The 13,735-nt window shown below is 35.3% G+C and overlaps 1 protein-coding gene across 6 annotated transcripts in view; it reads right to left on the bottom strand.

Annotated features, from left to right (window-relative positions):
* Positions 1 to 13,735, bottom strand: part of XRN1 (5'-3' exoribonuclease 1) — a 42,283-nt gene that overhangs the window by 10,145 nt on the left and 18,403 nt on the right. For 5 of the 6 annotated variants that reach the window (XR_013931703.1, XR_013931704.1, XM_080409580.1 and 2 more), the window contains exons 20-41: positions 13,484 to 13,615; positions 12,590 to 12,752; positions 12,018 to 12,131; positions 11,445 to 11,543; positions 11,166 to 11,281; positions 10,733 to 10,879; positions 10,281 to 10,370; positions 9,175 to 9,310; positions 8,388 to 8,444; positions 7,594 to 7,726; positions 6,400 to 6,469; positions 5,047 to 5,272; positions 4,299 to 4,400; positions 3,500 to 3,595; positions 3,148 to 3,262; positions 2,549 to 2,613; positions 2,037 to 2,147; positions 1,553 to 1,678; positions 1,072 to 1,228; positions 581 to 759; positions 250 to 363; positions 48 to 171 (exon numbers count right to left, since the gene is read on the bottom strand). Coding sequence is in view for 4 of the 6 variants with exons in the window: in XM_080409580.1 (XP_080265706.1) it covers positions 48 to 171; positions 250 to 363; positions 581 to 759; positions 1,072 to 1,228; positions 1,553 to 1,678; positions 2,037 to 2,147; positions 2,549 to 2,613; positions 3,148 to 3,262; positions 3,500 to 3,595; positions 4,299 to 4,400; positions 5,047 to 5,272; positions 6,400 to 6,469; positions 7,594 to 7,726; positions 8,388 to 8,444; positions 9,175 to 9,310; positions 10,281 to 10,370; positions 10,733 to 10,879; positions 11,166 to 11,281; positions 11,445 to 11,543; positions 12,018 to 12,131; positions 12,590 to 12,752; positions 13,484 to 13,615 (2,672 nt within the window). In the remaining 2 variants the exon portion in view is untranslated. The remainder of the gene's footprint in view (positions 1 to 47; positions 172 to 249; positions 364 to 580; positions 760 to 1,071; positions 1,229 to 1,552; positions 1,679 to 2,036; positions 2,148 to 2,548; positions 2,614 to 3,147; positions 3,263 to 3,499; positions 3,596 to 4,298; positions 4,401 to 5,046; positions 5,273 to 6,399; positions 6,470 to 7,593; positions 7,727 to 8,387; positions 8,445 to 9,174; positions 9,311 to 10,280; positions 10,371 to 10,732; positions 10,880 to 11,165; positions 11,282 to 11,444; positions 11,544 to 12,017; positions 12,132 to 12,589; positions 12,753 to 13,483; positions 13,616 to 13,735) is intronic. The other variant, XM_080409579.1, reaches the window with a different exon arrangement.

Here is a 13,735-nt window from a genome sequence, read left to right as displayed (position 1 = left end):
ACAGGTATCATGAAAACGTCTGAAACATGTACTAGTCAAACACTTACCAGGGGGTTGTGCAAATACTGGAGGAATAGATCCAGGCGGTACAGGAACTCCCAGTGGCTGGTAATTTGGAAACACTGGTGGAGGCGGAGGTGGAGGTGCAGGGAAGTTTACTCCTACAGAACTCTATGAAGAAGGAAAGGAGGATTACAGGCATGCAATGCAACAGAGAGAAAGATTTTAAAACATTCTTTATATCCTCACCAAACGCTGTAGAGCAAAAAGTGCAGCTTTCTCCTTTGCTTCAGCTTCAGAATGACACTGTGGTCCGTGAACCAACAAGCCATTTGATAGTTTTATGTGACAAACTGTCATGGTCTAGAAAAATGAGATAAGATTTTTAGGGAATTTGTACTGCTGACAAACTGAGAGATAGAAACAGAGGATTTGTTTGTTTGTTTTGGAGGAAAGAAACCAAAACAAAAGGAGATAAGGTTTATTTTTAGATGGATCTCAGTGTTCAGTCCAAATGTTTAATATAGGACAATTGAAACAAAGTTGAGAACTTGAACTATTTGCAGAAAAAGCTTTTTACCTGTGGTGTTTTTAGGAAAGAGAAATCTGGTTGTGACATTCCAACAAGAGAACAAATACGAGAAAGTTCAGAAACAGTAGACAGTGCAGGCTGTGGACAAGCAAAAGGGTGACCTCCAGTTTCCAGTGCTGGGGTGTTCTGGGGGCCTCCAGTGCCATGATGCTTGTTCATATAAGCAGCTGACAGAAGAAAAAAAAAAAAAAAAAGATAAAAAAAAGTGGTATCACAAACATTTCCTGCACTGAAAGGATAGCAACTTTGTTATTAGTAGAAAAAAAGCATATTTGATTTTTTCTAGCATTTTCATATCTGATAAACAAAAACCAGAAGACTACATATAGAGATTTTTAGATCTGAGTAAAGAAGTAGAACTGAAAAAGATGGACATCTTATTACTATATTTTGAAAAAATCAGTACTCTACAGTTAGCCATGTTCTAAAATGTCACTACAAGATAAAGCTCTGAATGATGAGCCGATGTCTAAACATACCCATTTTTTTTGTTTGTCTATACTGCGGGGCAGCTCCATGGCAATCCTGTCTACTAGGGAGAGCAGGAACATCATTAACTTGGGATTTCAGTTCATTCTTTGTTTCCGGGTCAGAGCCATCTATCTTCAAAATCTCTTTAAGCATCTGAGTTCCTTTCTTTAAAAATAAAATAAACCATTCAGGGCCATGATGGCATTCAGATAACACTACCTTCTTATTTAACTCTAAATATCACAATCGGTAACAAAATCTCAATTTTTGTTTTCCTATCAGTTACATTCTATCAAAGCACAGATAACAAACAGTATCTTAGCACGAACAAATGTGTTTTATAATTTTCTTTTAGAACAGCTAATTAAAAGCTCATCAATATGTTTAAAAAGACAGTATGAGTTTTCATGGAGTTTCTTTAAATAGAAGCATTGATGCTAAGATAGCAGATGCTAAACTGCAATGTAATGATTCCTGCAGTATACAGACCATAGCAAATGACTGTGGTGACAGATGTTCTTCATTTGTAGCTCTTGCTTCCTTGGAATAAGTCTGTGCTTCGTTTTCTTTGGAAATTTTCAAAGAAGCTAGAAGGCTTTCAAGTTCATTGTCCGTCTTAAATTAAAAAGAAGTACATCAACTTAGTATATTGCAAGCAGATGCAAGAGAAAGAGTATATTAGTTTGAGATTAATTTTATGATCATTCAGTATTTTTTTCATCTTAGCTTGGGCAGATCACAGTCATGTTTTCTCAGAGTGTGAGCTGATACCCAGAGACTACAAGTTTTGCATACAAAACAGGTGCAAGGATTGACCAACAGAGAACTGATTTAAAGAATGATCAAGGTTATACAGATTTGTCTTGTATCTGTTAAAAATTTGCACACATGCAACCAGGAATAATTGGAACAAAATGGACTGGAAATATAAGTTAGTCAAAGAGCACAAGAAAATCAACTATGTAGATCCTACCTTTCCGCCTGTACAGGGACCATCCACTGCAGCCTTCTGAATTGCAGGCACGTTGGGACTTACATTCCGCTTCAAAAGTTTGACATTGTACTTATTCACACCTGCAAAATTCTGAAATAAACTGCAGCATTTATTATTGAATACTAATACGCCACTACTCATTATAACACAATCGTATCAGAAACGCATCTGCAAATAGCTTTCACAAGCTAATATTCTTAGAGGATTTCAGCTTACTGAAAACCTAGCATTTGTGTTTTCTCATTGCAGCATAGCTTTTAGAGTCTGAGAGAAATGAGAAAACCATTTGGTATCATCATTATACATATTACACACTTTCTCTAATTTTCTGTCTATAAAATCTCTAGACAAAAAAGAAATATCCAAAATAAAATTTACCTAGTAAAAGAATCAACTACGATGCCAGTTAAAGAGAAATCTGTAGAATGATGAATCAGATAATAGTAAAATAAAAAGAAAATAATACATTTACTCAGTGCAGAAGAAATTACCTGTTTGTTTGATATTTTATTATGTGGCTGACTTTCACCTCTTGTAACTTTGGAATCTTCTTTAACTACAAAAGAATGTATTCTTTTGAAATGCTCTTAAAAACTGTAATAATAATCAACGTTAAAAAAGAAATTATTAACTCCATACAAGTACACAGAGCTGCATTGATGTGAATGGTTGCATCAAATGTCTAACTCATACGTTTTAAGTAATTTGGTGTATCCTTTTCTTCTAGGATAAAGTAAAATTAAGTAGATGCAATAATATATCTCTTTTTATATTCTGCAGTTATGATCGTAAGCAAATTTTCAAAGCCAAGTTGTGGTGGTTTTTTTGTTGTTTTGTTTTTATACCAGATGGGTGGGAAGTCAACATAATGCAGAATAGGTTGATTAAAAGGTTCAGGATTAAGTGTGGAATAACCCAATATGCACAGCAGGTACATTACTTGACAATACCAAGTGCAATGTAGTGTTGTGTACATGAGTATAACAAACTATTTTCTGTTGATAACTACAAAAAGCTCAACAGGCATTTCAATTAAGATTGGATAAAGCAAGTAGTTCTCCTAAACAAAGTTTCTAATTATAGTACTTACATTTTTTATATGGCTCCTGTTTTCTTTGCTGACCTTTAAAGCTGCTGTCGTTGAATCCTGGCTTATAGAACTGATTGCCAGTTCCTAGTTTGATTTCCTGAGGTAGAACTGCACCCTAGGATTTCAAACATCAAACCTTAATCAGAAAACTATGTATCTATCATTTACATAGTAGTCCCATATGATTATCACCTCTTTCCAGAGCTACGCATACCCTGTGTAACAACAATTTCATCCAGAGGATTTATTTGTAACATTAACTAGAAAGTTTTCTGATTCAATGAACTGACATATCAAATTATGTACCTTCATATTCTGAACCCAGGGATCTGTTTAAAGTTCACATACTAACCTTCTCATGCATGTTTTGCTGAATGTGGTGAGACTTCCCAGAACTCTGCAATGATTGCCATATGCTGCAGAATTCATCATCTTGCTTACTCTGTGCCTGAAACAATAAGAACACCCCCAACAAACTCAGCAACTATAAACTCAACTTTTGAAAAGCTAATCATATACAAACATATTGTGAAAATTTTAAGGTCCAAGTTTAACTAAGTGCTCATACAGAAATTGTCATACTGACACTAGAGGAACTTGCAGGTATTTAATTTATGAAATAGGCTATTGTGGTGGGTTGTATTTATATAAACAACTCTTCCTAAGAATCACCTTTAAATGGAAACGAGCTTAGTTTGTTTTGAGATTGTTTTTGTTATTAACTGAAGTTATGAACATAGGAAAGATCACCAAGTATAACTAAACTCAGATAATAATTCAAAATGGTTTCAAAAGCATGCTCTCATACCGGTAGCATTCTTAAATTTTGTTATTAAAGCCTTATTTTGAAAGGCCTTATCAATCAGACTCAACTGCTTCATAACATCACAGGTATGTTACGACAGAACTGAAGCCCAGCTATGTAGAAAACACTTTTGAAAAACTAGGATCTAAACAAGGATAACACAGGATATTATGCTCATTCAAGAACTGGGACAAGTTCTGCTCCAGTCTGTATACTGACGAAAACATTTGATGTGCTACAACAAAGCTACCTATTAACCATAAGACAAGGACACCCACTCTAAACAGGGGACCAAAATAAATACTGACATATTTGGGTCCAATACTAAATGAATCTGAACACTCACTTTATTTTTCTGATTGCCACTCAGAAACGATCCTTTCTGGGGTGAGTTAGAGTTGCCCTGATTTTCAGCCCTGAGATTGTAATGCTGTCTTCCATTCAGTTGCTAAATCATTGAGAGAGAGAGAAAAAAAAAAATCAGAAATGTTTCATTGACTTAAATTTTCTTTTGGAAAGTTGTTTTTCTTGTATAGACTTAAAGAACAGGAGAAAATTCTTCTCAAACACACCTATAGGAACATGGAATTATCAATTAAGCTGATTTTCTTTAAAGAAGTCACTTACTAAAAAATAAAAGTTTTATCAAACCAATAAGAACTCCAGTTCCTCTGTAATTTTTCATCTTTTACTGTATTCTCAAAGTAAATCATAAGCAAGATTGACAAGGAAATCATGTCTTCTCTTTCTGAGCATGGACAAACTTGGCCTACAGGAAGCATTACTAGGAGCAGAGCTTTAAGGAAATAACTGCATCTCTGCCCAAACAAACTATTTGTTGACACCAAATGTGGTGTCACTGCTCCGAACTAAGTATTTGTCTCTTGGAAACACAACTGGAGCTACTCAAAGCAAAACAACGGTCAATAAGAAACTTGTGGTCCCTTTCCTTATTAGATTCATTAATTTCTTCAAAATAAGGATTACCCTACTTCTAATATACTGGCATAAAAATTAAATTTTGTTTGTACCGATGAAGATAACCATGGTCATAAGGGAAAAATGTTTTTGTACAAATGAAAGAAAAGTCTTACTTGAGTAGGAACAAAAAGGGAGCGAGGAGAATGGTTGAGGCCTCCCAGATGAACTTTTTGTGAGCATACAGATGACAGATCAGATGCATATGAATTGCAGTTATTCACAGCTGGCTGAGGTTTGACTATGGCCATCAGTTTTTGATTTCCCATTTCTGACCGACTACCATGAGACAGGTTAATTAAGGCACTTGATGGCAGACGATAACCTCTGGCAGGCGAGCACCTTAAGAAAAGCAAATTACATCATTTTCATGTAGTTTAATTGTTGGACATTTCAATATATTTGATTTAACAACACTGTTGCCTCTATGCCAAAAGAACAGCAGAGACTAAAAACTGTATCCAATATTGAAATCTAGTACCGCTACACACAGTGTTAATCCCATTTGTGCTCCCCTTTGACCTCCAGCTGTCAAAACCAGAAAACAACAGTAACTGCTATTACTCTGAGTTTATACTGTGCCTTTCAGTGCTGAGCTCAAAGAAATTTTAAAGGTAAGTGAACTGTTCTAGCATGATTCTGTAGTAATTATTTCTGTAAAAAATGATGAACCAGGAAACAATATTTTTTCTTTTTCTGAGATGAAAACTGATGCCAGTAGCAGAATTATAAATTGAAGTTAAACAACATTTAGTTTTATATCTTACGATTCTGAATACAGAAGATTAACTGTTTTACAGGACATGCAAGGGATAGGATAGTGTTATGCTTGCTGAATGCAGGGAATAGGTAAGATTCCCCTCTAATTTCTGCCATAAAAAACTTAATTTATCTAAGAACAGTAAAATGAAGCCTGATGAGTAAATGTGTGCACTTCAAAGTTTATCTGCTTACTTAAAATACAGAAGTTATCACACTTGTTAGAACAAAAGCATTAACCATGCCTCCACCTCCTGAAGAACAGTTTAGGTTTTAATGGTGATTAGAATTTAGTGCCTAAGTATCAATTATTGATAGTTCAGAGTCCCTCCTTCAGAGGAACAGATGATTATGGACTATTTTTTAATCTATATGTTGAAGACATGCTGATAATAACTGGTTTTCTACATACTTTAGAAAGAAAATTGGGTTCTAGTGCCTTATGCTGGTTTGTATTCGGTTTCTACAAATCAGAAGCTTCCAAATACTCAAAAAAGCCTAGAAGAGCTCTTCCAAAATATAATAAGCTTCATAAAAGTTATCCCTACTCAAAGAGAAAAAGAAACATAAAAGAAACAAAATCTGACCAATACTGTTGAGAAACAAAGTTTTAAAAAGAGGAGTTAAAAATACTCAACCAAACCAAAGACAAAAACTTCATGCCATCTATACCAGTAGTATGAAATGACTATGAAACGCTCTGCACAAACCTTATGGTTAGGCCTCCAAGGAATTCTTCATCAAACAAAACTTCGAAGAGTACATCTGTTTCTCTAGTGGCTAGAGAAAACAAAGTAAAATGTCATCCTACATATGTAACAGCTATTTGGTCTGAATTATGTAAATATCTATATTAGTTATGCAATAAATAATGAAAAGACCCAAAATAACTCACTAGCAACAAAACCTCCCTTATTCCCTAAATGAATAATTTCATTAACAGCAATTCAGAAATGCTTCTCCAAGTCATACATGGCTGCCCTTTTAGATACACTCCCAACAGAAACATACCATGCATAACAACTTACAGACCTGCGTTAACGGAACTGCAATATATAGCAGTATGTCACAGCTGTCAGAAACTGCCAGAGAAATGCAAGCCATCTTTACATTCAGGCAGTCTGCAACAGACAGCTTTAACATTACCTTCTTGCATAACGATAAACTAATACTCCTTTTAAATTAGTGTATAATCGTTACGGAGAAAAGAATACCTCTTTAAAGAGCTGCATTCACGCCTACTCTATTCAAGATTCTGTTGGATGCAAACTGAATGAGAAAGCAACTACTTCAATGCCAGGTAAGGAAACAATTTCTGTTACTAGATCTCAAACTGCTACACCCAATGTGATTCAGTAAATCCTTCTGTTTACCTGAAATAGATTAATGGATAATCTTCCTGTCAAAGAAGGTATAAATCCATGCGATTTAACAAAAATGGAGTATCACAGAGTAAAAACTACATTTCAGATAAAATAATTTCAGACAAATTGTGTTTGATAAAACTTTATGTTCAATGTAAATATTAAGCCTAATACTTTTTTTATCTCTACTTCTCTTAACTTTGCCCCTATCTTTCCATAACTTCATTTTGTTCTTTTTGTGCAGCCTGTGTTCTCCCTCATTGACCTCTCTGCCCTCTTCATATTAAGAAGGAATAAAGGGTAACTGATTTCTTAGTCAAAGTAGAGCTATGTAACGCAAGAAATTAAAACAGGACACCTGTAGGTTTAATTGAAAACAGTGGACATCATTAGTGACTTATTTAGTTACATGTGCTTTATAGGTGTGCAGTTTCTGTGCATTCACAACCATTATACAAAACACTTTTCTGCAGCCTGCTTTCACATCACTAGCCAAGCTGTTATATAGCTACGATGCTAAAATTATGATGAAAATATTACCTCCTTTAATTCCTATAATGGTACCTCGAAGACCAACTGGAACAGAAAAGTTCTCTCTCACATTGACAACACGGTCAAACAGCCTATACTCTGCATCTCGATCTGGAACAACCCCATTCTGTTGTTCTAATGGCTGACAATAACCAAAACATAGTGTTAATGTTAACGAAAAAATAGGGAATACAGCAAAATGCATTTGTAACAGTATCTGAAACACATTATAAAGCAAACTTTTGGGGGAAAAAAAGGGGAGAGGGGCTGGGAATTGTTTAAGAACATAGAATCTTCCCTCCCCAGACACAAAGCACGCTTTCACTTTTTTTTTTTCTTGCAACTCTCACTTACTGCTTCTGCCTGAGAAAGAGCAATGCTGTACATGATCCATGGCAGACCAAGAGGATCAATTCAGACAAAAAAATCCTCCTGCCTGTATCAGTAACATGGGTATCTGTGAAATACCACGCAAGATAAGCAGCGGGTCCTACGTCAAGAACTGGACAAAAAGCAAAACAAGGAAGAAGAGACATATTCTATTTTGCCTTCATTACACAGCCAATAAGAATTGTAGAAGCACGAAGGACAGAAGGCAGGAAAAAAATGAACGTCAGTATAATACATAACAGAGTTTGTAGTTAGAAATTATCTCCTTTTAGAGACACTACTGTGCTCTAACTGGTTTTCTAGAAGGCATTATAAAGCTTTTTCTTCCATTAATACTGTATAAAATTCCACTCTCTGAAAGCTGGTAAGCTTAGGTAAAAGAAGTATGATCTGGATATTTTCACATCACTTACTCTGTACAGCAAATGGGGTTTCACAGTCACTCGCACCTTCTTGTTGCTCTTTCTCTGCTGAAGGAAAGGAACAAAGTCATTACAAACGTGTAGAAACCAACACTAGATTTTAGGTACAACAAAACATCTGAAAAGATAATATAGAATTCTTTTGGATTTTTTTAGATGAAGGTATACAGCTTTCATGAAGCCTTTAGGATGACGAAGTCCAGTTTTTAAAATGTGACAGATTTCTTACCAAAGCTTTTGCATTGTTTGGCTAATTCCAGAACTCACAACAATTTTATTAACATGTCCCTGCAAGTAATGTCAAAGAAATCAGCTTATTATTTCATGTGGCTTTGCCTTTAGCTTTTGCTTTAGTAATTTCCTTGGCTCTTTTTTTGATCTGTGGCTTTCAGAAATAACTTTCTAATTTTCCTCAGACCAAACAGAAACTACAAGGGAAGAACATCTAGTTCTGCACTTAGAAACCGCACTTCAGTAGTTCAGAATATATAACGACACCTGTTCCTTTCTGAAATGGCCAAGAGACAGAGTTCAGAGAATTGCCTAATGCTGCTGAATTACCTGAAAAAGTGAGTCAATTAAAAAGATTAATAATGAGCTCTCCTGAATTTCTGGGACAATTTGTGTTAGAAATTCAGATCTTGCATTACATTCTGTATTTTTTTTCTTTGGAATGACAAGTACTCTTCAATTATTTTATTCTAATTAAAGAACCTGAAAACTAATGGGCAGCTACTTTTTGCTTCACCGCTGCTCACAGCGATGTCAAGCTGCATACCTTGCATTTCTCTATTTCTTCTTCAATTTTCTCAACAATGGCTGCATCCAAAATTTGCAAGTCACAAGATGAGCGAGACAAAGCAGACACAGGATGTGCTTTTAACCAGGCAACAATTTCTTGAACTTTCTCAGCTCTAAATAAAAACCAACAAGAATAAAAGTTTAACTGCATAAACTAAGCATTTTACCACATTTCCTGATTTAATCAATCAAGTATTATGATACAGGCACAATGCTTGTATACGTTCATAAAGTAACAGAATTTAAGAGTTCTGTATTTACAATAGGGGTTAAAAAAAATAACCGAATCATGCAATACTGTTTCAAAACTGTAACTTTGAAGTTTTGTCTCAGAAAAAAAGATATTTAAAATTATTCAGTAAATTACGTTTGCATCCAACCAACTAACCATGTCAGGTTTTGATTAAAGGTTCTGTGACCAGCTGTTTCTCACAACACAGAAAGAACTTCAGGGCATGCCTCACTGGTAAAATGGAGCACAAACCTGAGATTCTTATAATAAAAACTGTCCCACAATGGTATATCCACCTGGTAAGAGTCCTGTGGAGTGCAGCATCATTTGAGTTGAGTGCAACTAGCTAATAACAAAAGCTTTTTTAATATTACTATGCTCTATCTGGAACCAAGGTTGCTCCTTGTCTCCCATGAAACTGACTGAATATACACCAAAAATAAGCAAAGTATTTAAAATTCTGCACATTATTTTTCAAATTCAAAGTGATCTTAAACAATTAAAATAATTGTTGCTTATTTTCCCAAAATGATTTTTTGGTGACTTTGTGACTACACATAACTAAGCTTACTGAAGGTTACTTTAAAAGCAAGAATTAATGAAGTAGCCATTGAAATTAGATTTCTCATTTCATGGACCTGAGATAGGAGTCTGACAGAGACTTGGACTCCACAACTTGTAACATACAACATTGTGATAATTTCTTCAGAGTCATCACTGAATAACCATGCTGCTCAAGGACCAGGAAGGTTTGTTACGTAGCAGCCACTCCACGATCACCACCGATTCCACAGTGTTGTCAGTCTTTATGCTGGGGAGGTGACACACAACAAAGGAGAATGATGGCTTACCCATTCTCATCCTCTCCAGGCCAAATGTCATCTTCATAGAAGATATCTTCCTGGCTATTCTTGGCTATATAATTAAATAGTTCAGGGACCCTAAAAATTAATTAAGTGGAAGACAAATTTAGTTTCATATCAGCACAGACCACAAAAAAGCCTCATCAAAACAAACCCTGACAAGCTTCAAAATTTCTGTAGCCCAGATGGACTATTTTTTACTTTAGTGTCATACTGTTCATTTAGCAACAGTAAGCTGCTGACATCATTACTCTATCCCAAAATATGCTTCTCCTTGAAAGGAGAGACTGTTGGAAGGAGAATATTGGCATAAAACAAATTCCATCAAGCTATCTCCAAAAGCAAACTCATCAGTTCTTAGAAGATCTGTCTCCAGAGGGCCAACTCCAAAGTGGATACGAAGCTGGATAATTTGGATGAAGTTCATATCCAATATTTACCTTTCTAAATACTCAGCAAGCAGTTGTTCTACTGCAGAAGAATACATCCATTCATTTCCAACTTTCTTAGTATAGCCAGGAACTTCTTCGTTTTTCTTATTGAACTTCAGGTTTAGCCCCACATTTGCTTTGTGATCTCCATGAGGACTGGAAATCAGAAAAAGTTTATCCACAGACTTTAACCAAAGAAAATTCACTGTGATGTTTACTTGTCAGCATTGTGTCAGCTCTAAATATCACAGGATGTAAGCTGTGCTACAGTAGCTGTCCACATGTATGTCCACACCTCAGTGCAAAGGAGGATAGGGCTTCATATCACAAAACAGTTGTTATATACTTGATAAGAACAGCACTTAAACATAGCAGAAACTCTTTAGAGTTTTATTAGAATTTAGAAGCTTTTCTACAGTCAAAGTTCACAAAAAGAACTTACTTTTTCTTTGATCCTCTTCCAATAAAGATACTCCCTGTAAATCTGGACACAAGATATCCACTTACTCCAAGACGGCTGGCCAAAATATATGCAGGATTGTATTTCACAGAGTATTTCTTTAAAATAAACAAACAAAATGTATTGGCAATTCCCAAAGGATAAGTATTTTTATACAAAGGGCAAAAAAATGATATGGAAGCATCCCTTAAAGACATTTACCATTGCAAAATATATTTGACACATGCTTTAAGCTTTTATTAGAAAACCAGAAGCACTTACATGCTGGTTCTGTATTAAAGGATCAAGCTGGGGTTCACAAGGAATATTGAAAACTACACGAATTCTACCTTCTGTGATCACATCACGTGAATCTTGAACCTTGGAGAGAAACACAACACACGAAAAACGTTATTTAAAACTAGCAGTCTTTGGACTGTAGACCGCCTAGTCTATCAACAATTTTGCTGCAGTAGGCACAGAGATGCATTGGAATTCACCATCTTGCCTTGACCTGCACACTGCTTCCTCACAAAGGCAATCAAACAGCGTTAGATCAAAGGAATCCATGACTGAATATAGTCCAAAACGGAAATTCTATGTGTTGCAAATTATCCCAAATAATTCATAACAATAATCCTGCATTCAAGCTATGCTACATTTTTCCTGTTATTCCAGCAACAGGGATAGGGGAAGCAGAAGAATCCCCTCCTCCTCTGACTAAACCATCAGGGAATCTTCAATTTTAAATTTTAGCTAGCAAATGACCACTACTGCCACACAACGTTTTAATTATTTAGGCTTGCAAATAAAGAAAACTGTGGGGGGGGGGGGAGGGGAATTATTTGAACTAACTTCTCCCATGCAGCCGTAATACGGAGATCCCAGCATAAAGGCTGCGCTTCCAGGAGGAAATAAGTCATCCAAAGTTCTGATGTTTGAAAAACGAGAGTCAAAGGCTTTGATATCCTATATGAAAAAGACAAGTTTGATAACGTTAAGTATCATTCAGTTCCAGTAGAGTAATTTAAAAGTTCATATAAATAGACACTTATTCTAAACACTGAGTCTGAAATAATTCAAAGGCAAAAAAGTTAATGCTAGATTACAAATGCTGTTGCACAAGCAACTATACTACCTCACAGAGCATCACTACTGTACCTTAGGCAAAACATCATCAGTAAAAACATGACAAAAGCCATTTTTTCAGTAAGATCTCCAAACTGTGCAACAGGGTTCCAAATTTTGTGACAAAATACTTACCTAAGCATGTCATGTTTTTCATACAATAAATTGCATGAATTTAAGATGTTTATTTTTGTTCATTCTGTTGTTTTAAAGGAGCATACACCCTTTCTTCTGTGCACCCCTCCACACCAACAGAGTAAGGAGCTATGTGCAAGAAGATACTGAACTTGTGTATTTACCTTGACAACTGTTTGGTAAACAAAAGGAAGAACTTGTTTTGACCACTGCTTCTCCAAATAAACTTCTCCATTTTGGCGTAGCTGATATCTATTACCAGTGAGTAACTGAGCATACACTACTATTGATGTTTCATGGATAATTATTCCTTTTCTTCTCTGGTAGCTGAATACAAAGCAGAACATTTAGTTTGATTACAATAAACTAAACTGAACCGAGAGGCTGGAATGAATTTCTTGACATGAATCAAAATAAATAAACAATACTCTTAACAAAAGGATTCTAACAGCATGCTTCCTGTTTTATAAAAAATACCCAGAATAAATGGATTGACCAATTGCTTATCCATTGTTGCACAGTCATCATTATATAGCGAAGTGAGTTGATTTAAACACATTTTACCTTTACAGTGGGAAGGATTAGGAATAATGAAGGCAGTTAACTCAAACGACATATAATAAAATGGCAGGCTACTCTAACTCAGTTGTGTTCCACTGGGCACCCACACTCTAGAAGAGCAAAAGATGTATTCAAATTTAAGAAAGCTAAGCTATCGCAGTTGTAACTCGATACTGTATGACTCCATTCTATATACTTCCTGCAACTGAATATTTAAGACCAGAACAGAAAATCAAGTGGGAAAGTAAATAACAAAACTCATTCATTTGAGAATTCTTTTGTAACAGCATCTAACTTTAAATACCTAGAGACTAACTTCATATATTCTGAAATTTCAACATAAGTTCTTTTATGTTGTTTTTTTGAATTCCAGCATTCATTAACATTTATCAAGTATTCAGCAGCTATTCTCTACTATTTAGGTTTGTAATAACGCAACAAAACATAGCTAAGTTATAACATGCAAAGTTAACACCTTAATTTTCAAAATTACTCACTGCTCTGAAATGCCTTGAACTTCTTTTAACCACATGCTTTGCTCCTTATCTCCAACATATGCCACTTTAGTTGGAGGCACTGCATTTCCCATGTAAAGCCTCTGTGTGCCATGTGGTTCTTCCAAATAAAACCTTGAGAATATTACGACAGGTATGAATTTAACCAAATAAGATTAATCTAGACATAACCAATTGTGAACAAAACTTGAAATAGTCAGAAATTACTTGCTAAGGACAAGGAAAACTTGCAGC

The sequence above is a fragment of the Falco punctatus genome (assembly GCF_963210335.1).
Source record: "Falco punctatus genome assembly, chromosome: 13".
In the NCBI taxonomy this organism is placed as follows: Eukaryota; Metazoa; Chordata; class Aves; order Falconiformes; family Falconidae; genus Falco; species Falco punctatus.
This window is presented reverse-complemented; position numbering and strand designations above follow the sequence as displayed.